Below are 24,756 nucleotides of genomic sequence, written 5' to 3'. Positions count from 1 at the left end.
CCACGATGCATGTCAGTTGTCATCGCCTCGTACAGCCTCTTACATTTATAACTACTCCGAAGCACCCCGTTTCTTGGTTTGCAGTTGCTTCACTCGGCTAACATCACTGGCGGAAACATTACGTTTATGGTTTTCGATGGATAAAATGTCTCAGTTCGACTTACAATTAAACAGCTATACGGCAACATTCGCAAAGTTTACATTCCCACAATGCATCCATGGAATGTGGCGTGACTAGTCAGGTTCATCTGGATGTACTGATCTAAACTTACATTGGTAGTAGAAATGCGACGTTCATATTGCCTCAATTGCTCTACGTTAATCACAGATGTAATTATAAAATAATTTAGAGAAGATTTTTAATCCGAATGTAAACCGTCATCAAACTGTTTTTCTGATAACGTGCATCTTAACGTAGGGGGGCAGACACGTCAATAAAACAGCGCGTCAGTGAGCGAGGATTGTAATTTAGGTGTAATAAAGTATACTGTTGCCCTGAACTACTATAAAGTAAAGCGTGTAACTTAATTGACGTAGTAAAAGTTGTAGAATGAATGAATTCCCGTGTTTGTAATGAATGAGAAAGTAGTCCCGTCACAACTGAGAGGTCATTGGTTATCCAATCAAATTGTTAGAATCTTAGGTTGAGTCGTTACGGTACAGGTCAATGCGATACGACACTCGTGTGACATACGAGATTATTATGCACCTACCCATACGTTGACCACATGGGTAATAAAAAACAAATACTGATTAATGTGCTGCTTAACTGACTGGTAGGAATTATACTCTGAATACAAAATGTGACTGACAGCTCCCATTCCTGCAACCCCATGAGTCAGTCAGTTACATTAAGGTCAAATATTTGCTTGCAGAAGCTATACACAATCTAATCTTGACCAGACAGAATGAGGGAATACAGTTCAATGTAGTGTTGCAGCTGTACTGGATATGTAACGCTCTAATGGCAGTAAGAATAAACTACAATGTCCTTTTCTTGGTGTTCATTAACACATTCAACCATTGCAATCACCTTGTCCAAAATGTAAGCAGTCACAACCAGCATATTAGGTTTTATGCTGCTTGTATCAATATTCCAGCAATATCACAGTGTAGGACACCACAAATGGGCTCCACACACTGTATCCATGTGGGGAATCGAACCCGGGTCTTTGGCATGGTGAGCGAAGGCTTTAACCACTAGGCTACCCTGCCACCCCATATCCCACACAGTGAGTGAGTGAGTTTAGTTTTACGCCGCACTCAGCAATATTCCAGCTATATGGCGGCGGTCTGTAAAAATCAAGTCTGGACCAGACAATCCAGTGATCAACAACATGAGCATCGATCTGCGCAATTGGGAACCGAATACATGTGTCAACCAAGTCAGCTATCCTCACCACCTGATCCCATTAGTCGCCTTTAACGACAAGAATGGGTTACTGAAGGTACATTCTAACCCGTACCTTCATGGGTCATATCCCACACGGAAGGTACAGAGTTCCCAAACATTTCAATGACAGAAGCTCACCCTATCATCTCTCTGCTGTGTTAGCCAGTCAGTGCAGTCCTTCCACATACAGCGAGCCAGCTTGTTGTTGGGCAGAACATGGTCAGTGAGTAGATGATGCAGCAGGTGCTCCCTCACACCAAACACATACTGGCACATGTCAATCTGGCAATACAAGTGTCCATATGGGATTAAGTGATTTATAAAGTATATCAAAATAAGAAACCTGAAGTAAAGAAAGGTTACAGTTATCATTGATTGCCCCAAAATGATAGAAAACAAAAGCAGTCATGTTCTGGAAACAACTGTGTTATCATCAAATGACCTGATGTAATAGTGGAGAGTGAACTTAAAGACAGTTTCCTTATAGCATTCTGTAGATGACAAGTTATCAAGTGCTGACAATCAATTACATGTCAACACGCAAAGAACACACACCTTATATTTCTAAATCAAATGGAGGTTCATCCTTTTTTTGATGAAAGTTATTGTTGTTTTGCAAAAACTGCCAGGTGCAGATTGATGATGAACATTGTCAAAACATTACCATAGGGCAAAAGCTAAATTTGTTTTCAAAGAATGAATGTTATGTATTGTCTAGTGATAGTTCAGTGAATTTGGAAATTTTAATATAAATTGTATATTTACATACTTATCCTATCTCACGACTTGCACCTCTCTCTCTCGCTTCAACCTTTAGTGGAACAACTGTAAACCTTTTTCCATAGGCCTCCTTGTCCATTCGCACGTGCACTCCATGCTGCTCTCCTTAATTAGCTTCCTAGGTCCTAATGAAGCTTGCTGCATGCTCCACTAATTGCCCACTTGACTACCTTGAATGATCATTCTCATCTTGGAGCCAACATTATAATCTGAGTAGTGGGGAGGCCGGGCGGGCATCCATCGTGTGAGATAGGATAAGTATATAAATATACAATTTATATTAAAATTTCCAAATTTTTGAACTTATCCTATATCACGACTTGCACTTATCCCACGGTTGGATGGCGGGCCGCAGATTACCCTTCTGTCTGGACAGTGCGAACAGCTGGTCTTGGAGCTGTGTGGACTGATGACAACCATAGATAGCGATGTACAAGGGAGGCCTGTTACGCATGCACGCAACTCCTATGCTTGTAGTGGGTTCTCCGGAACCCCTTGGTTTACTAAGCACAACGACTCCCAGGCAGATTGGTGCTCCCGAGAGATGTGGTGTTCGGCCGCAACCTTGTACAAGACAAGGGACGCAACTCGGCAAGTAGGCCTCGCCTCGCCTTCGCCTCGCCAGGATTTACTAGGTACCCCTGTAATTAAAGTCTTGCAACTAGAATCGGGCCAGCCCCTGCTTCAAGAAGGCCCCCCAGACACCGACGGAGGCGGGTGAAAGAGAAACACAACTTGGCATCTCCAAGGTTTAACGTTCAGTTCCGGACAGCATCAAATTGACCCTCACTCCTTTGCCTAAGCTTAGTCAAAGGATGTGCCCGGCAACTTTGGAGGCAGAATGCAAAGAAATCCACTGGAATTCGGGAGTGTCACAATTCACTGACGTAATTGCACCTTGGAGTAGAGGTCAGTAAGCGTGAATCTCGAACACCTCTGCATAGTCATACTGATTGTGCCTCAGGTCCGTATTCCGAGGGCCACGCTAGTGAAGTAGTTCTTAAATCCATATAATGAGAACATCTGCGTTGTTGGGCCGATGTAAGCTGCTGAGCCATTACAAGAGGTCCGAACTGGTGTAGTCCCTGGACATCCGTGACAGACAGGTCTCACAGGTAATGTGAAGAGAAAACTGTATCAGAACGCCAGAAGCAACCTTCCATGAAAGCGGTCAAGGAGCAGTTGCTATGGAGGGCCATCATCAAGGCTAGAGTCTCATGAGGACTGGAAGCAGCTGGAGGAGGCAACCCTGCATAGGTGTAGGCTCGCAGGATCGTGGCACGCATCCAGAAGGCCAAAGTGGTCTGGGAAACGTCAGTTCTTGAAGCGGTCGACAAGGGTATGAAGAGGCGCTTCCATAGCTGTTGACGATCCTTGGAGGCAGCAAGGTAAACGCGTAGAGCCCTAACAGGGCAGAGTGTCAAATCTTCATTATCATCAGGCCCAAGAATGGTGGACAAAGAGGGATTGATAAACACCCGGTCCGGTTGCCCTGGCAGTTGTCTTTTCGCAATGAAGTCCCAGCGGAGACCCAGGAAAGCCTTGCCGTGCTTCTTCCAATCGAACCGCACCCGATTGACATCAAGAGCATGCAGTTCAGATATACGAGCAGCGGTAGCCAAAGCTACCAGGAAGAATGTCTTGAATGTCACTTGTTCGAAGTCCTTGTCTTCTAAAGGTTCACAATCTGTAGAAATCATATGACGAAGGACGACAGACAGATCCCAGGCCGGAGGTCTGAACTTCCTGGACTGGTCAGAGAATCTATAGGAGCGTAGTAGACACTGCAACTTGGGAACAGTGGAAATCTTCGTGCCTGTGGTGGTAGCCAAAACCGAGTTGATGGCGGCTAAGTAGGTAACTAACGTAGTACCCTTGAGTTTCTTAGTAGTGCGGAGATGCTGGAGAAACTCAGCAGCAACCTGAGCCGAGGTGGAAGTGGGAGATGCAATTCCCTTAATCTTGCAATAGTCTTCAAACTTCACCCACTTGTTGTCGTACAAGGAACGGGTCGAAGTACGATGCGCTGAAGTGATAGCTGTGGCTACTCAGTGAGAGTAGCCCTTAGCTATGAGAGACCTCTGAAGATGCGCCAAACGTGTAGATTGAGGGTCTGAGGTGACCCGTGGAAATTCTAAATGGTAGGACTTTCCATTGGTAGTGATTCCCATTGAACATGAAGCAAAGGTACTTCTGGTGTTCTGGATGTATTGGAACGTGAAGATAAGCATCCTGAAGATCTAGGCTGATGAGGAAGTCTCCCTTCTTCAGGATGGTGCGTAAAAGGTTTATCGACACCATCCTGAAGTGAGGCGGTGGAAGCAGGAATCGAGCATTGAACAACTTCATTTTGAAGATGAGTTTGTTGGAATTTTTCTTTGGAACCAAGAAGATGGGGGAATAGAATCCTGGAGTGACGAGCGATGGACCTAGGAGCTCTATTGCGAGTTTGTCTAATAGCGTACCTATTGTGGATTGCAGAGTCTGAAGCTGGTCCACAGGATATGTAGCGACGCGCTGTCAGTGGTGGACTGCCAATAACAGGTAGCTGATAGCCGTGAAGTGTTAAGGGGTCCACGTCGGCGAACAGCAAGAGTGTAGCCCAAAGAATGAGACAAATGATCCAGGATAATTTGGAACTGGTCCAGAGCTAAAGTCATGCATCCTCGGATGTAAGCGTCTTGATCAGAGTAAGTTTGCTCCAGAGTTTGCTGTAATCACGCAACTAATATATGGCAACGTCTTTCTCACGGCTGAATCCATGTGAGCCAACTCTCAGTCCTCAATAAGGTAGGGCGAAGCAGCTCGTTTGCCACATAGGGTTCCAATATCCTCATCAACTGTTGGAGCCGTAGAGATTTTTGTTAGGCCGTGGACATGAGAGATTGAAGGAATATATCTGGGAGCAGAGAATCCGTCCTTAATTTGTTTCAGGCTCTTGAAACCATCATTTAGTGTACTGGATAATTTCAGAATACAAGGTCGAGGTGGTACGGTGATGGTAGACCAATCCCGGTTCCTAAGAGTATAAGAGTGATCCAGGTCATCTGCTAAAGTACTCAAGGGAAGTTGGAGCTTCTCAACAATCCAAAGGAGTACCTGAGGTGTCTCAACTGCTGCAAAGCTACCCCCAGGGGTAGATAACTCAGAGTGAGCGGGAGATGCAGGCATGGCTATTTGGACTGGATCAATCTCAGGAGGTGGACCAGATGAAGAGCCAGGAGCTACCGAAGCCGGATGGGCTGGAGTAGAAGGCTGTATTTGGTTCCAGGCTGAGGTTATGGCCCTGATCATCATATTTAGATCCGGAGTCGCTGTAGGAGTGGGATTGTTATCAGGTTCCCATGACTCAGCGATGATCCTAGAGTGAGTCGAAGGATTCTCAGAGCGTGTAGACGGAACATCGTAAGAGACTGTAGGCCTATTAGTGGTATCAGAGCAATGATCACCCGAACATCAGTCAGAAGAACTGTATCGAGATCTCGACGTGGTAAGTACTGAAGTAGGTGGTAAGCCGGTGATCTGGATTCCCTAGTATGGCTAGGTGATCCGGTATGATATGAAGAACTAGTCCGGGTCGCTGTAGTTCTAGTTGGTGATCTGGTTCTGATTGGAGCTCTGGTTCGACCATCTGAATAGGATCGGCCATGAGATGTGGATCTGTACTGTGATCCCCATTGGTCAATGGCTCTGTAAGGTGATCTAGATCGTATAGGTGACCTGGGTTGGTAAGATGATCTGGATTTGTAAAGTGATCTGGATGGATTCCATGCACTAACTGGAAACTGTGATCGTGATCTGGATCTATAAGGTGATCTGGATCGAACAGGTTTTCTGGTTTGCAGGTGCGATCTGGCTTGATTTGGTGATCTGGATCGGTCTGGCGATCTACTTCGATGTTGTGATCTGGATCGGTAAGGTGACCTAAATCGGTCCGGTGATCTGATTCGAAGTTGTGATCTGGATCCCTTCGGTGATCTGGATCGGTCCGATGATCTACTTCGATGATGTGATCTGGATTGGCTAGGTGATCTGGATCTGTCCGGTGATCTGATTCGAAGTTGTGATCTGGACCTGTTTGGTGATCTGGATCAGTTAGGTGATCTGGATTGATCAGGTGATGTGGATCATAGTTGTGCTCTGGATCGTAACTGTGATCTGGATCGATCCGGTGATCTTTATCGGCGCGGTGATCTAGATTTGACTTGTTATGGTGATCTGGATCGTGAAGCTGATCTAGATCGTTGTGGCAATCTGGATCGGCAATTTTGTGACGAAACCTGAAGTGTTGATTCATGATTACCGTCCCCCGACGACGCTGTTGTAGTCAGCTCCGTCCAGTTCAATGAACTGTGGGGGGACAGTTGGCTGGTTGAACGCGGTTGGCCAGGGTCCAAACAAACTGAGACAGTCGAGGGGATATGTACCGATGATCTAGATGATGATAGTGCCAATCTAAGGTCCCCTGGTAGTGTAGATGGGACAGGCAACGAAGAATTATCGATCACAACGACCCGCGAGTGATCTGACGCTATGGAAGGAGGTGATTGATGAGTACGTAATAGGTGCCAAATGTCCTCAGATAAGTAAGAATCTGATGAGCGTCCATAAATCCTCTTGAACCACAGACGTCGCTCTCTTACGTGAAGGTACGATTTTCTGTCGCTGTAACTTGATACGCTTGGCGGGAGTGGGATTAGATCATGTTGATTTCCTGTCCCTATTGGCAATTCTCCAGGAGCAAACACGAAGGTAGGCCTTAAAATCCTCATCTTTTAGTGAATTACACTTGCCACATCATTTGTTCCAGTTACATTGTCCAATACAGTCACTGCAACACGAGTGAGGGTCGAGGGACGAATAATTCGTCTAGCATTGAGCACAAACTTTCCTTTTTCTTGACTGATTATCTGTTTTCCCCGTGATGTTATGGTGAATAATGTCCCAAGAAAGAGAATGATCATTCAAGGTAGTCACGTGGGCAATTAGTAGAGCATGCAGCAAGCTTCATTAGGACCTAGGACTGACTGACTGAGTTTGGTTTTACGCCGCTTTTAGCAATATTCCAGCAACATCACGGCAGGGGACACCAGAAATGGGCTTCACACATTGTACCCATGTGGGGATTCGAACCCGGGTCTTCGGCGTGTAGGACCTGGGAAGCTAATTAAGGATAACAGCAGTCGTTCCACTAAAAGTCGAAAAGCGAGAGAGAGAGGTGCAAGTCGTGAGATAGGATAAGTTTTAAAATTCTGTTGTTTTTAACAGTTGTAATAATACACTGATCAACAGACCAATATTAGTGGCAAGAATTTCATCGCGTCAAAACACCCAAGGTTTTCACAGAATTTTACGTGTGATGGGAAAACCTGACAGAAGAACATTTTACGAGAAGTATACTCAGGTAAGCTTGATTCATGGATATACGGGAAGTGCAGCGAAATTATCATATTATAAATGCTCAATTTCATTTTGTATACTCACTGATTATTGTATTCATTGATTCAGCAAATTGAAAATGCCTAACATTCAACTCGTAAATGAAAAATTCCTTTACCGAAGCCATTTGCAATCATCATCCATTCGTGTGCACACAAAATGTGACGTCACCTTGTTTCGTGGATTACGTAGTCAGTTACAATATATCACTATGTACGACAGCCCTTTGCAGTAAGTATTGACACCTAGGAAAGCAGACGACGAGATGTGAGAAAGTTGGTGCTAACGGTATCTTTTCACTTGACATTTTGTGAAAATACAATTTGGTATTGGTGGCATTAGTGATCTTGGGCTATTTATCTCAGTCCTGAATGATTGGATTTAGTGTATGTACATTTAATGCAGAGATTCGGAACATCTTGTCAGCGATTCGTGGCATTGTATGTACATCAAAAGTACCACTTCTTGACGTCTGTCGAGACTTAATTTACGAGATAGCATGATAATTACCGTGATCCACGAATCAAGGTTATGCATGAATTTAGGTTATGGTTCTGTAAATAAAAAAAATGAGGCAACACTTCGAAAGTTTACCAAAATATATCAGATTAAATATGACAGATTTTTTTCTGCTCTTTCATTGACCGGATGGTGAAGGAGTGATTTGATGGATTAATATGGAATGGGATTGAGAACGTAGGGTAATGTAAGTTCCTAATGCCACATGACTGGTTCAGCAGATGATAAGAGCCGGATGACCGGCACCAGAGCTCACCTTGCAGGGCCAGCTTTCTGACTTCATCTGAATGCACTCAACATGGCCCTCACGGCTGCCAGTGTACAGCTGAAAGTAGAATATTTCTTATGTTTCCAAATATGTTGCTTCAGGTATTTAACTAATGAATAAAGACTTAAATTCTGAAGAAAAGAAAGCACAGAGCCTTGCATTTGTGGACATTGGACTCAAGATTCAAAGCTGAAAAATCACACTTGAATTACAATTCAAACTACAGTATGAAATTCAAAATAACTATCTGAACAAGAGGCAAAATATATATAAACAAGAGTTATTGGAAGATGACAAATCCCCCCGGGCCCCATTAATTTGAAAGAACAAATCAACTGACAGTTACTTAAAGTCCAGCTTTTTTCAAAACTAAGTCCAAATCGTTTCCATGGAAATCACGAGAAATATAAATGCCAAAAATCTGTAAATAGCAAAAGGCACCATTTCAAAATTTGCCTAATATATCTGCCAAGCTCTGTTGAAAGATACTGAAAGCTTTTCGACTTGTGCACCGGAAATGAAGCCCATCCCTCCCTTTTGAGACTAAGTCCTAACTGTTTCCATGGAAACCAAGAAAAATATAAATGACAAAAATCTGTAAATAGCAAAAGGCACCACTTCAAGATCTGTCTCATATATCTGCCAAGTTTTGCTGAAAGATATTAAGAAGTTTTCCAGTTGTGCTCCGGAAACGAAGCCCACCCCTCTCTATTGGGACCAAATCCAAATCGTTTCCATGAAAACCAGGAAAAATAAATATGCCAAAATTCTGCCAAGTAGCAAAAGGCACCACTTTGGCATCTGCCTCACATATCTGCCAAGTTTTACTGAAAGATATTAAGAAGTTTTCGAGTTGTGCTCCGGAGGCAAGGAGCCCTAATAAAAACACCATTTTGTAAGAACAAAATTTTGCATTTGGTTTTGAAAAGTGATGTTTCTTTTGTGGGTCAGTATATGTACACACAATTTGACTAGTTTTCTAAGAAATTTGTTCTTATTACCTTAAGGAAGGATTTATCAAGAAACGAAGCCCACCCCTCCCTTTTCGGACTAAGTCCGAATTGTTTCCATGGAAATCGGGAATAATAAAAATGCCAAAAATCTGCAAATAGCAAGAGGCACCACTTAAGGATCTGTTTGATATATCTACCAAGTTTTGTTGAACATTAATAAACGGTTTTCGAGTTATGCTCTGGAAACAAAATGATTACATGCCGGGGGGATAAAAAAACTACAGAGGACTATCAATATGTTTGAGTTTAAAAACCAAAATTACAATACTCACCTCATCACCATGTACTTCAATGCTCATGATCACACCCTTGCCAGCTCCATAGTACATCTTTTTCAAAGTATGGCTCTGAAAACATCCATTGCCACACAAATGAACTACAGGTAGGTGTTAAAAGATTTATTGATATAAAATATGCATTAAAAAAAACAGCAGATCGTAACATAGCTTTGTTCAACAAATATCACAATATCAGGAAGGAAATGTTAACAATTTCCCGGATAGGATGTGGTATATCAAATTTCTTCACCTCCATATGCTGCTTGAGATGACCAAAGTCAACATAAAATTACAGTTACACCAAAGATTACATTGTCAATGACATGACATGGACATCTCTTGACAATTTGGTTAAAGGCATGTCTGAATTGAGAAGATGAAAAACCTGCACGCACCTTAATATCAAAGCACCTGACCAGTCTGTCAAAACCAGCTGAATAAAGAGTGTTTCCTTCAACCCAAACGCTTGTTACAATACCACCATGTTCTTTAAATGTCCACTCCAGCTTGCCAGTCTATCAACAAAACATGTTTGTTGATACAAAATATATTCAGAAACATGATAAATGTTCAGGTACATACAGGACAAACAAGTGTTTGCCACTAGTATAACAATGTCCCCCGCTGCTAAAGAGGAATTAAACATTTAAATATTTTAGAATTAACATATTTACTACTTTTTATATTTTGGTCAAATACAAGATGCCTGAAATGACTGGTGTCTGCATAATCACCTAATGTAGTCTGTCGGCATAACTGAAGACATTTGGTGCAATGTTTTATGAGATAGAGCGTTTACAAAAGTTTGAAAAGTGGTCAAAGTGTCGTGGTGACCTTGAAAATAAGGTCAAGGTCACCAAAATCGAGTGGTGTCTGCGTAATCCCCCAATGTAGGCCGTCACCAAATTTGAAGACATTGGGTACAACAGTTCATGAAATATCATGTTAACAAGAATTGTGATGTACGTACTTACGCACGCAGTAGTATATACAATGGGGGTTTTGGACCAGTTCCAACAAAAGCCTCTGCAAAGCCTTATTTCACAGATAAGGCTTTGGTCGGACCCTTAGCTCTTGCTACCATTACCCCTACTATAAAAAAGTTTGGGACGCTAGCGGGATACGAACGCCCAATGTTACACCTCACAGCCGCACCACTTAACCGACTGAGCTACCGGGGACATGGTTGAAGCATGTCGGTTTAACGGGTCTATCCTGGGATTGCATCATTGCATCATCGCTCCACGTGCCGCTATGTCGTGTTGACTGGAGGTAACACTGTGCCGTACGGTACGGTCAATAATTCCGCTCTTACAAACCCCCTACCTGGCCCATCCCTCAAGTAGTACAAGTTAGGCTCGTTGGCTTTCATGTCCACTTTATCTATGTTGTAAGTTTTGACTGACCATATAGGATCGGTGGCTCGCTTACGGCTATCACCCTCGTGTTCCCCCGGCTGGTATAGATACCTAACTAGGGCCCTATCTGGTATCTGTTTCTCTTTTCCACGCAATGGAGCAGCCGACTCTGCAACTATTGATTTTAGTTTGATAGCGTCTGCCGGTTTCTTGCCGGTGAGACGGGTGACTTCATGGTTGATTGCCGACACCACCTTGGGTAACCTCACGACCCATTCAGTCGATCTTTTCCCTAGCATACTGATGTCCGAATAAGCGCTCAGCCAAAGTCCTATTGAATCTCTCAACTATGGCTTGGCTGCGATGGGCTCCGGCCGTGCCACGCCTGACCTTTGTATCGTGTTTGGCTAGCAGTTGTGACACGGCGCCCATGAACTCCCGCCTGGGGTCAACTTGCAGCTCTGTTGGCCATGTTAGCGGACTGCGTTTGTATATGCGCTCGAATCCTCTAGCTACCTGGGCAGAATCTTTCGTGGTCAAGGGCTCGGCTTCCTTGTAGCGACTGGCTACGTCCACTACGGTTAAGGCATACTTGTACCTCTTGTCGTGGGGTAGGAACAGTAGGTCTGCCTGGTGAACGCTATTAGGTATGTTAATACCGAACCTCCTTCTAGGTAACGTGAGCGTGGTGCCGGTAAATAGATCTGCCACAGGGCTTGTTTTTCAAGCCACGCTTTGGCTTCCTCTGGGGTACTGGCGCCATTTTAGCCAGCTTATCTACAGCTTAGCTCCTTTCCAGTACCCACGGGCTATAGTAAATAGCCTCAAACTTTCTCTGGTTCCGTGACATGTCGCCTACATACACCTATGTTCTTGGTTCAATTTTCTCATGCCCGTGACGCGTGCACGTGTTTATCCCATCAATAGCTATCCAACGTTTAGTGTCCATAGGCTTACAGGGACGCCTTGTTTATTGTCAGTCCCAGATATCTTATGCCCATCACTTCTAAGTGTGTTCATTTTATGTCTAAAGGTACGGGTCTTGAACAGGGCTTCCTTGAATCTGGCGGTTTGATGTGTTGTTTAACCACGCTTCTTAACACCCTTAGCCTTCCGGATCTCACCATTGTCAGCTTTCAGTATGGAGTACATCTTAGGCCTCAAACCTATGTTTCGGCTATGGGCGCATGCCGCACACTCGTCCTTAATCTTACCTAGGACCTTTTATTTACCGTACTGTGTATGGCATGGTCCTTGGGGTAGTCGCTGGTGTCGCATAAATCGAGGTGTTTTTCATGTCCTCGCACACGCCCTCGGTTCGAATCTCCATCAGCAGGGAATCCGTGTCAGTGTACAGCACTTCACACCTGTCGTTGTACTGTTTCTTAAGCTCGTTGTAGTAAAAGTCGTACATCAGGTGTTTGGATAAATCGAGGATGCTCATCCCCACGTAAACAGGCCGGTTGAATTTTATGTGGCTTTTCTTCATGTGTAGGGCAACTAGGTCATCGGTGAATATTTTACTACGGGTGAATGCCGGACTGGCTATCAGTCTCCTGAGCTTGTCTTCCTCATTCGACCGAACCAGCTTCACGGTCACGGCGCTTCCTAAGGTTCTCCATAGTCTTACCAAACACCGAGTTGTTCATGAGCTTGTAGAGATTTTTCTCAAAGTCACTGGTGGCAAGCTTTCGGAGGTCTGTGTTCATTCTGATGTAAGGCTCCATCCATGGGCTCTGGTTGAACACGAGCACCCTGTGTATTTTGGTCAGCCTCATACCCAACGACAGGTACAGCTGTAGGTTGCGATAGTGAACGATGTACTTAGTCTTATTCATTAAGTTAGGCACGAGTTTTTCAACGTCTGCCACCCGCCCACCTAACAAGTTATGTTGGTACTCAGACATCCAGTCTGGGTTAACCCTCATACGCTCGGGGCCAGGGGTAGCTGTTGTGTGATGTGTGTAATGCCTTGGGGTATTCCAAGTCAACTTCGAGGATATAACCTTTATTCAATCTGGTGCGATGCTCATAACATCGACCTCCTGTGGCACCCATTCAATCCCCTGTGGGTAGATACTGGCTCATAGCCCAGCCGTACAGGTTGTTGGCGCCGAGGTAGAGAATGTGATTGGTTGGCTTGCTAGGGTCGTGTAACCCTTCACGTATTGATTATTTGCTTTCGATGATCGCTTGGTTGCCATGGAGATCCCGCCTCGCAAGCCTTTCTCAATGAATAGGTGCATGTCATAATCTGTAAGAAATTCCAACTTAACTCCAGTCTTTTTCAACAAGGCATCCCACGACAGACCTGGGCTGGTGTAATACCATGCGGGTCGAAGTTTATACTGCTTGAAACATGTCCTCCTAAACGCCTCAAACACGCCGGGCTAACAGCAGTACATCTGTCCTCAAGTACAGGTCGTGATAGTCACCCAGGTTCTTACAACCCAGTTTATTCCATACATTAATAGCGCATGCAGTAATCGCCTTGGGATATTTCTGAGTCAGTCAGATTGCTGTAAAATTCTCTGATGGGGGTAGTCTGGTCTCGCGAACTTGGGCCAACTATCCATGTACTCATAGGGGTACACACCCTTCCTCATCAGCAGGGGTCTAGTCTCGGCGTCTGTGTATCGATCGGTAATAGGGAAGGTATCGTTGGCCTTGACCAGACTGTCTAATGACGACAATAAAAATTGTACTGAATCTATGAACCTAAGGCCGTTTAAACTGAAGGAGATGTATCTCTCCATGTTGTTGGGGATACACGTTATATTGCCATCGATTTTCGCGATGGCCTGCATGATTAAGTGAGAGTCGTACCCTCTCAAGTTGTGAAAGACAACGGGGGTGTTTATTGTCTTAGGGGGGATTCTAAGCTTGAGGTTACACGCGCTGTGAGCGGCGCCTCTATACTTACCGGTTATGTGACAGTGATCTCTTACCGAATCACCGTTAAGTGGTGAGTCACAATTAGTGCTACAGGCGTGAGCTAGCCTGTCGGCTTGGGTCATACGCATGGGAGCGACTCTATACAGTGCGTTCCTAATAATTTTTTCTTCCTCCTGCAAACACTTTAGAAACCTTTCAGCCGCGTCAGGGCCCCTATACACTACGGGAGCTTTCGTTTCCCCATCACAACGGACGACAATGTATCCAAACCCACAGGCTTCATGCTCCTGTGTTTTGAGTGTGAAGCTCTCACCTGTGGGTAGAGCATTGGGAGTACCCCCAACAACCCCGCCGGCGGCAGCCTCAACAGGTTTAACCAAGGCTTCAAAGTCGGCGTATATGATATAAGGCACAGACATTTGGTTCTTGTGGTTACCGAATTTTAGGATATTGTCACCTTCCTTAGGCATGTCGACTCGTATAGCCGTCTGCCCCACACCTTGGCAATCCTCCCGGTGGGATTCTAATAAATCAGCTCGTGTGAAGCCATGTAGGCACCGTTCCCAGAAGTGGGTCTTTTCTCTGGGTGCCGATTGGTCATACAACAGCCGGCTAAAGTGTTTTATCCAAGCGTAGTGGTACTTGTCACCTCGCTGGATCATGAATATATTGATAACACGAGGGGGGTTTCCCCCTTGGGGTTCCCCCAACACTGAGCTTACTCTGTGCACTATTGTTGTGTTACCTTCGTGCCCAAAGACATTTATAGCTAGATTATTCTGTTTTTCTATTTTAGTTATCTGGGATATGGGGGTTGGTTCATCTATACCATCCCAGTTGAGCCCATCGTCTTGGGGATAGCTAGAAAGCCTGTCTGAATGAGTGTCAGCTGGAAACAAGGCTGACCTGATAGCTACCCTCAGGCAATCGTCTCCTCTATTCTTGACATTGACCATGGCATGTTTTTTCCTATAGTAGGGGGGCAAGTCTAGGTATGACCCGCCTCTGAACGGCACGTAGTTAGCTATGTCTAGATAGACATTATCGATTTTATCTACAGTCTACCCAGACCCCAAGTGTGTGTAGCGTTCTAGGTATTCCGTTATCTGCTGAAAACTGGTATCGATTGATGCGCCAATGGTCTCTGTATGCGTGACAACCTCTTGTTTACCTCGAAGTAAGGCTGAACGCGTGCTCAGTGACCCCATTCCCTGCCTGCTTATCGGCGACATTTTCACTGTGATTTGAAATTTGATACCTCCTAGACTGTTTAGTTCCTGGTTTATTTTATCAACTATCAGAGGCTTCATATCTATAATATCTATGTTCCTATCAACATGCATGCGCCAGCCTCTTAAATAATTACCTACAGCTCAGTGCACAAACTGTAGGTCAATAGCTCTATTCTGCTGTAATAGTTCTACAAGCTGTGGTTTCCTCACGGGAATATCCCCTAACCCCAAATCCCGTGCCTGAACTTTCAGTTGTTTTACAGTGGGAGGTTTTGCCACGGGGCATGTGATAACAATGCGATTAACCCGCTCTCCCCAGGTTTGAATAACCCGTGAATCCAAGCTGTTTTGCTTGAGCTTTTAATTGTTTTACCGTAGGAGGGGCTTCTAAACCTAGTAATTTCAACAATGCTGGTTTGGGCATTCGAGAATACCCAGTTACACCCCTCTGCCTGGCGACCCGCTTAAGTTCACCAACAGTAGTCATATTTGCGTACACACCTATGAAGATCAATGTCTAATTGGGCCGCCGTAAAGGTAAAAAATCTAGATACACCTGATCGATTATTCCCTCGGCCCACCCGGAACATGCGCAGTATAGTAGGGTGTTTTGTATTACTTGCAACGAGTCATCAACAAGTATATCTATCTCCCCATGAACATCTACTCGCCCCCCATCAAAGTAATTCCAAGTGTGCCCAGCCCATGGCACATCAAACCCTACTTTTACCATGATTGTAAACGAGCACCCCTTATATAGTCATGGGTTTGAGGACACTGATATCTATACTTTTCCCCACATCCATCTGCCAGCTTCTCAGGCAACCTTCCCTGGGCTCAATTTCCACAAACATAGCTATACGTAGGTGTGTATAATCTCTAACTGGGCCACTGTCAAAGGGAGGTAACTCCTCCAGCCTTACACTGCTATCTTGAGAAGTCGCCTACGTTCTTTTATGTAGGCCTTTTTATTCTCGTAGATGAGATGATGTCTGACTACGTTCGCCCCGTGAGCTTTACATAGACAGTAGTGCCCTTTAACCCCTATGCCACACACACAACACGCGTAGTTAGGACTTCCCATGTGGAACCAACAGTACCCCTGAGTCCTGCATTTCCTACCACAGGTCTCGGTCTTCCCCATAAGTATGTATTTCGCGATCGGTATGGAGCAGGTCTCATGTTTAGCATACTTATATGAGTACTTAGTCTAATTGTTTCGCAACCAACGCAGTCGCTGCTATACCCAGCGCTATGAAGACCAGTTCACGGTCCATTTGTCCCTTGGATGGTGTGTAGTACTGAGCGAGTGTGGGTTTATTGAGCGGTTGCAGCCTTTTACCTGTTAATAAGAAGTATTCTCTCGCTGCCTCGTCGACATCGTGGAATGTTTGAACGGCATGGTTTTCACGTCTGAGTTGTTCGTTAATGTAATCGATCCTCTGGAGACGTCTTTTAACGTACTCGGATTGTGCAGCCTGTAATTTCTCAATAGCGAGATTATTGGCTTTCTTTCTTCCTGTATTTCAGCTGCGGTGACTCTCGTGTAGTTTCGAAGAGGAAATTACTCCCGGAAAATGCTAGGGCATTTACTAACGCCCCACCAACCATCATGGCAATCGTAGCCATCCTATATTTACTTCATAATATTTTCAGGTAGTATCCCTTGTTTTACTAGGATGTCTTTTGTAGCCATCGCCATACCAAGGTTCATTATAAGCATACCCATATCCTGCAGGTTGAAATCTAGCTTGATAGTTGGTTGTTTAAGCACCATTTTAGTCAACCGAGCGTATCCTACGGCTAGACTGGCGACCACTGTGACGTATGCGTCGTTGACGAACGTTTTCCCCTCAGACATTATGTATATGATATAAAATATTAAATTATAACATGATATGTGGGTTGACCTCTAATTGTGGGGGCTCCCCGGAATCCCTGTGAGGGGTTCCCTCCCCGCGATCCCTGTGTCGTGTATATAACCACGAGATAACCACGGCAGCAGTTACGCCTACAGCCAACAAGAGTCGGGTCGGGTGAGTCACCCTGATAATTTTATGTTGGTTACACCACCGTTTTTTACCGGCAGCTACTCTCTTAGGATTCTTCTGCCTGGTTACTGTCTCCCCCAACCTTGGGTTCACCTCCCTGGGGGGTGGGATCACCTCTGAAGGGGTCGCCTCCCTTGGGGTCTCCTCCCTGGAGGTTTCCTCCAGGTGTGGTGTCTCCTGTGCAGCATCCATCTATACTATTATTATTATTTTTCCTCTCAAATTGACAATGCTTTGCTGTGATAATCGCCGCCGTCACCGGGGCTAACAACATACCGTATTTGTGGTACAGCTCGCAGCTAATAGAGCTCAAGGCGTGTTCGATAAATGGGTCTTTCTCAAGGTCTTCCCACAGGTAAAGTCGGTGTTCCTGGGGAATGGGAAGGAAGTATGACGCAATACTAGTGTATATCTGGGTCATAGCCGATCCTATTGTCTTTACCATCTCTGCTCCGAGACGGGTCTCGTATCTAGCATACAGCTTATCGATTTCTTCGGCTGACATTTTGTGAATTTTATCTGGAGTGTACTCCCCAAAGTAATGTTTGGCTTTGCTGCCAACAGCCAACGCCACCAGTTTCTCTCGCTTACCATCATCCACCTGTGGTGATTGGGGTACCAACAATTGTTCGAGCAGTTCATCACACTCCATCTTATAATGTAACAAGTAAGATTTAGTTTTAACTATATAATATACGATATTGGTGAAACAGAGAGAAATGAAGGTTAAGTTGCACACGACGAACACTTCAAATATCATAGCTATAACTAAACACTAAGCATTTATACTAAGCATTGCTAAGCATTGCTAAGCATTTGCTAAGCTTTGCTAAGCTTTGCTAAGCTTTGCTAAGCATTTACTAAGCATTGCTAAGCATTGCTGAGCACTGCTAAGCTAAAACACCCTATAGGCTACTGGTTGGTCGGTCTTGAGCACGAGCTTAGCTTAGCGTGTTTAGTTTCAGCGAGCTGTTTCTTCACCCGTTCCCGTTCTAATTTACTCATCACATCGTTCCCTCTCAAACACTCCTCGAACGAATCCCTGTCCTTGCAGTGAAATAAGGCCACCCATCGCGTCTGCTCCCTGAGGTCTTTCAACACCGAGTTGAACTTCTGCGTTAGCACCCAGACGCTGTGATTTGCATGCCGGCCGGAGAAGGCCAGGTACGATAGCATATCTCTCTTTTTTGTTATCTCGCGATTAGCGCTGCAGTCATCCAGTATGAACAGCGTCGACTCCCCTTTAAATTTCCCGTGATAAGCTTTCAACCTGTCCTGCAGGCGTGTTCCCGGGTCGACTCTGTGTACGTCCGGGTCCGTCATCACCCAAGGTCTTTCCGTGTACGTTTTATTCATGCTCAGAGTAGGGCACATGATAACGATGTTATCACACACTACCCTGTAGTACCCCTCCAACATATCCAACACCAAAACGGTCTTCCCACAGCCAGTCTGCCCGCACACTATAGCGCAGTGTGGGTCGCGTGGCAAATCAGCAGGCAGTGGCCTGCACCCATTGGATGGCTTACCGCCATCAATAGATGGCTTGCACGAATCTCCCATTGTCTATATTAAGTTGCGCGTCCATAATAACGTACAGATATAATTTCAACTTGCCAGCGGGTTGAGCCTTCTTAGTAATCTGGATGGTTATCCCCTCGCTGCCGTTATCTATGCGGCGACCGCTACCATGCAGTTTATCGTCATCCGTGGATCGCATGTCCAACCACAGGGCGTACTTGGTGGTCAGGTATTCACCGATCTGCACGGAGGATAGGTCCAGGTCTTTGGTTATGTATGGGTGTTGTTTGATGGCCGAGTACATCCCTATGGATGATATGTTGGATGATAGTGCCCAGGCATTCGAGGATGACACCACATTCACTACCCCCTTAAGTACTGAACTTGTACAGCCTGCTGTCGACGATTATTACGACGCAGTTGAAAATAGAGACAACATCAAGCCGTTGGGAAGGGACTATGCCAAGTTTACTGTCGATAAGAAGGGCGCGCTGCGATTGAAGGCTCACCCGGGGGTCGATATCATAAAAAAAGACGGGAAGCCATATGCTTTGTCAACACTCACCAGTCGACCTGGTGGGAGTCAACTGCTCCGTGAGGAACTAGGCTTCATAGATTACGGCGGCGCGCGGCCAAAGCTTCCCCCGAAGGCCGTCCAAGATCTGCAAGCAGCCAGGCCCAAAGGCGATGAAGGCGATATACCCCAACGTGCTAAAGAAACGTCAGACAGTATCGAAAAACTATTGGCTACGTACCGTGACAAACCCTTGCCGGGTCTCGAATTTCCCCTGAGGGAACTGTACGGTCTAGACGAAGCCATGAAACATGTACGCGGAGAACTAGTGAACAACATGGGGAAACTTAACGAAATCGACGAGCACATCGCTCGCGAGAAAATAAAACTCACCGAAACGGAGGATGATGATATGAAACGTCGTATCGAGGAGAGAATAAAAAACTTGGAAGACAAGAGACGGACTCGGTTGGAATCCGCTTCCTCTAACCGGGAAGCCCTCCGATCACAGATCAGTAGAGTACGGGAAACCATCGATCGAGTCCTAAATGAGGACACCACGCTAGCTAACAGGATTCGGATCCTCTTCCGAGAGCAAGGCATCACCATCGCCAGCATTCTGACTGCATTGGGCTTCATCATATCAACCCTGGTGGTGTCATTGAGTGGGGGTACCCCCACGCCTGCACCAACACCAACACCCACAGGTGGTGTCAAAGAGTGGATAAAAACTCGGAGAAGCCCTGGCTAAACTGGCTGGTAAGGCCGCCGAAGCCCTACCCGGCATCCTGGGTAGCATCGTCTCGTGGCTGCTGAGCGCTTTGGCTAAAACTGCCACGTGGCTCAGTCAAAACCTGTGGGCAGCCATCGTCGCCGTGGCGGGTCTGGTGTACGTGAAGCGGCTAAGGAATTTTTAACCAAATGAGCCCCAAAGCTACCCCACCAACCACCAGGGCTGTTTTACGATCGATGTGCTGCTGATTGGACGCTGCAGGCTGGGGCTGTGGGTGTGTTGGCTGAACCCTAGGCTCTGGGGGTGGCGCCACTATACCCGTTTCACCCGGTCGTGGGTGGACGGGGACGGGGACATTGACATTGAGGTTGGCGTAACTTTTGGCCCGCCGTGGCTATGACTATTTCGTTGTTGTAGCCCACCACTTTTTACTTCAGTTGCATATCGCCGGAGCCATGTACAACCCCACGTCGAACACGTAGTCGACTTTCGACCTGGCATATTCCAACACGTCTTGGTAGCGTTTGATGGCACTCGGGAGATCAACTGGAGCATTGATAGCATCCTCAACGTTAACAACGAACTGTTTCTGAGCATCGTAAGCAGTCCCCTTACCGAGGATGTTGGAAGCAGCGTTTGCGTCTGCGCGCTAACAGCGCCCACACGTGACGCGTTCGAATCGAAGTCGTTTAACCTGATTACCCCGCACGAGTGAATCCTTTTCGGCGTGTCCAGCATGAACTTTTCCAGTCATCCGCTGCCCCTGCTCGAACCTCCAGACTCGGTAATCCTTACTGTTGTCGAAAGCCATGTAACGGTCATCCCACTTTCGTTAGATTTGTGATGATGATACGACTTGTATCCCCATTCTTTCAACTTCGCTGGCATCCACGAGGTGCATGTTGTGAACGATGGGGATACCCAAAATGGTTCGGTCCCGCAAAGCGCCAATCCGTCTTCGTGTTTAGTTCAATTCGTTGCAAATACGTTCAGTAGGCCCGTCTATCGTACTGGTTGTTTACTGCATCCCACGCCTTTTCCTGTGGAGCGGGGCTGATCTCTTTGAGGATACGCCTGACCTGGTAGTACACGTGAAAGCGTGAACACAGACTGACTCAGCGGTCCACGCGAAAGTGTCGGTCAATGTCACACCACACCCGTTTGTAGCGCACCACACGGCGAAGTTAAGTTGATTCTGCCAGAACTGCATCGGTTTGTTGAACCAAGCGTGAACTACCTTAGTGTTAGTCACCGAAAACTTATACTTATCAAACACATCTATGAACTGGGCGCCGAAATACAACCCGGCAGCGACCACGATCTTCATGTGGGAAAATCGTCCAGTTTAGGGTAAAACACTCCAGGGGAGTACATTTTAAAACTATTATATAATGAGTTTATATACTCCAACATGTACATAACACTTCCAGGAATAACGGCGGTGAGGCCGTTCAGCTGACGACGCGATCGATAACACGCCGGGTCCACTTCGAAGTCGCGACTGTGCGATATCACCTACCTACGCGATGGACTAACATCAACGCCAGCAACAATAAACTGTTCGTAGGTGGCGCCGAACCAGATAACTGACGGCTACTACAGCGTGTGCTGCTCTCTAAGCGATGAGGTCTTCAAACCCTGGGGAGCGAACTCAAGATGAAGCGACTCAAACGGCACAGTGGTGTTAATCAACAACGGAAGAAACTCCTTGAGGCTTGCCGACCATTGGCGAGGACACTTTCGGTATGCAGCCTGACGAGATAAAACCAACGACTACCACCACAGGCACTAAGTTACCCGGCTTAGTACCGTAGCGAGAGCTGTGCATTCATCTCAGCCAGGTTAGCACAACTGACAACATTCAAGGGGGTCACCCTTCCACTATACTGAGAGCCGTACCGGTGAAAACGGAGAAATACAACGACGGTAGAACTGTGTCTTTTTCATCTCGGCAGTATAAGAGGTTAACCCAGGGCAACATCCCTGAGCTGATAATATCGGTGTTAGATATAAATCATAATCTCGTGAATATAGGATACCTCAGCATAACGCTGCACATAAAATGACCAGCGCACAAGGTCCTGGAATGAAGTTGAAAAAATGCATCAATGTGGGGATCTCCGACCTCGGGGACACACGCGGATTCGACGACCCTGGAGTAGATGGTAAATTGTATGCTTTGCAACTGAAAAACAGCATTTACAAACGCGTTGAAGTCCCCTCCAATGGTGGTACTAGCAACCTAAGTGATATAGTAGATACCTCAAGAGCGGTTGTCAACACTTTCGGTACACCCTAGTCCGCGACCGGTGATGATAAATGGATGATATACCCATCGTTCGGGGCAAACTGTTCGACTTAACCGATGTTGAGAGCTCTACCGTCGCCCGAAATAAGCCATATATACACTCGTCTTCACCGATGATGACAAGTGGGTGTTGTTACCCGATAAAGCCGACTGGTTTCTCAATATTAGGCTCGGCTCCCCTACGTGTTCACGGATAACATAGACAACCACCTAAACAAAGTCGTGAACAACGGAACCCTGCTCGTGGCTTACGCCCCGACTCAGAGAGCGTAGCATAGTCATCAGCCCACTCGCCAGTATGGCAGCCCACATGCTATCGAGTAAAGTGGGAATGCAAAACGTGACATTGCAGTTGGTGTCTGAATTTGAAGGCGTGGTCAGGATACTGGAGAGTCTACCGGCGAACTCAACACTGATCATCCAAGTCTACCTAGGGGAACCATCGCAGGATGATGTCGAAACCGTGAAGGGGGTCAAACTGAGGTGGGGGAAACAACAACAGTATCACGTTTGCAACGTTTACGTGCGGGTGGGTGTCGACTCCAAAACCAGTCTGCAGGGTGTCACCGTGATCGTGGAAGACACGATATCACTAACCAAGATCTTCCTACCCGACAACATACACTTCATGGGGGTGAAGTGCACCCCTGAACTATTATCAGAAAACCAGTTGGAAATTATATCGTAATAGTATTATAGCAATGTCTTGGCTCCGCCCCAACACTACACTTAACGACTTAGGGGACACGGAGGGATTCGATCAACCTGGTGAGGAAGACACCTTATACATCCTACACTTCAAAGACAACGTGTATAGGCGGGTGTCGTTATCAGATCTTAAAGAGCCTGAATGGATAATCAACTTAACCCTCACCTCACCTTATATCTCACTTAAGGAACACAATCAAATCTCTGAAATTAAGAATAGCGGTGTCTTACCCTCGTGTTTCGTTCCTGGGCCTAATTCAAGTATTTGTCTAAGAATGCGCCCCAATATGTTAATGGCATTCCGCGGGGGTGAGTTAAGGCATAACTGCTCTGAGTTCCGTTTATGGTACCAGGCTCCATACTCATCATAGAAATCTATCTCCTGGAACATTCTGTTAGTAAAGAACACCAACTCTTACCCGGGGTGACAGTACACTTTAATCCCAGGCACAGTAATGAACGTTACCGTATCATCATACAAACGGACCCCTCAACGGGTTCTATAACCTCCTCAATAAGCCCCTCCTCCTATTGGGATCGTGTGGATGCAGAGTCACCTATTAAATTCTCACCTATTCTCCTACCTGAGGGTTTACACCTTATAAGTCTCAAGTACGTTGATCGACTGTTAACTGAAACCCAATTAAAATATCTTTTGTAATATATATTATAGGATGGGGCTGTACCCAGTCGTAGAGGAAGTAGCGAAGACCCTGGAAACCGTAGACGGGTTCCGTTTGAGACAGTTATGTGATGTAAAACGCCAACTAGAGCAAGACCGCGACACGCGTAAAGCACTATGTAAGAAGTACCATAGAGCTTTCAATATCGTGGATGGGGCTGATACTGCCCTTATGACAACCGGCATGGGACTAGGGGCGGCAGGTGTTGGGTTGTTAGCTACCATCGTGGCTACCCCCGTAGTGCTAGGCATTGAAATAACAGCTGGGGTGGCAGGGGTGTTAGGGTTGGCGCTTAAGTTTGCATCACGCAGACTGCATCGTAAGGCGTTGAAACACGATGAGATCAGGGTTCTGGCCGAAGCAAAGCTGAACACGGTAAGTGAGCGTATTTCCACGGCACTTACTGACAGTAAGATCTCAGAGGAGGAGTTTAGTTCAATCCTCTCTGAACTCACAAAATATAACAAAATGAAACAAGATATTCGGTCCAAGTCTCGTAAGTCTGCTATCAGTGAGGATGAGAAAAAAAAGTACATAGAACAAGGGGTGCAAAAAGCCCAGCAAGCCTTTATTACAAACACCAAAGAGATCATAGGCGATTCACATTAAACTGTTTCATCGAGGTAAATATGGCATAGCGGCACAATAGTGTCATAGCGGCACGTTAGACGCAGCCCAGTATTGGATGATGCAATCCCAGGATAGACCCGTTAAACCGACATGCTTCAACCATGTCCCCGGTAGCTCAGTCGGTTAAGTGGTGCGGCTGTGAGGTGTAACATTGGGCGTTCGTATCCCGCTAGCGTCCCAAACTTTTTATAGTAGGGGTAATGGTAGCAAGAGCTAAGGGTCCGACCAAAGCCTTATCTGTGAAATAAGGCTTTGCAGAGGCTTTTGTTGGAACTGGTCCAAAACCCCCATTGTATATACTACTCACGCTGCTGAATACATAGTCCCCGTTCCATGTTGCGGAGGGGGACAATAATGGAAAGTTATTTCTCAAGTAATTACTGTTAGTTGAACAAATTATTGTGGAAACTTGACTTCCTCGGGTGAAAACAGT

General features: G+C 45.8%; 1 protein-coding gene across 1 annotated transcript in view; it reads right to left on the bottom strand.

Moving 5' to 3' along the window:
• The window catches only part of LOC124286612 (zinc finger protein 106-like), a 64,110-nt gene that overhangs the window by 5,717 nt on the left and 33,637 nt on the right, over positions 1-24,756 (bottom strand). Inside the window, exons 11-14 of the mRNA XM_046722993.1 lie at positions 10,086-10,205; positions 9,685-9,759; positions 8,388-8,456; positions 1,532-1,675 (exon numbers count right to left, since the gene is read on the bottom strand). Of these exons, the coding sequence (XP_046578949.1) occupies positions 1,532-1,675; positions 8,388-8,456; positions 9,685-9,759; positions 10,086-10,205 (408 nt within the window). The remainder of the gene's footprint in view (positions 1-1,531; positions 1,676-8,387; positions 8,457-9,684; positions 9,760-10,085; positions 10,206-24,756) is intronic.

The sequence above is a fragment of the Haliotis rubra genome, unplaced genomic scaffold, assembly GCF_003918875.1.
Source record: "Haliotis rubra isolate DU_JTF1 unplaced genomic scaffold, ASM391887v1 Scf388, whole genome shotgun sequence".
Lineage (NCBI taxonomy): Eukaryota > Metazoa > Mollusca > Gastropoda > Lepetellida > Haliotidae > Haliotis > Haliotis rubra.
The sequence above is the reverse complement of the archived record's forward strand: the minus strand, read 5'-3'. Positions and strand labels throughout refer to the sequence as shown.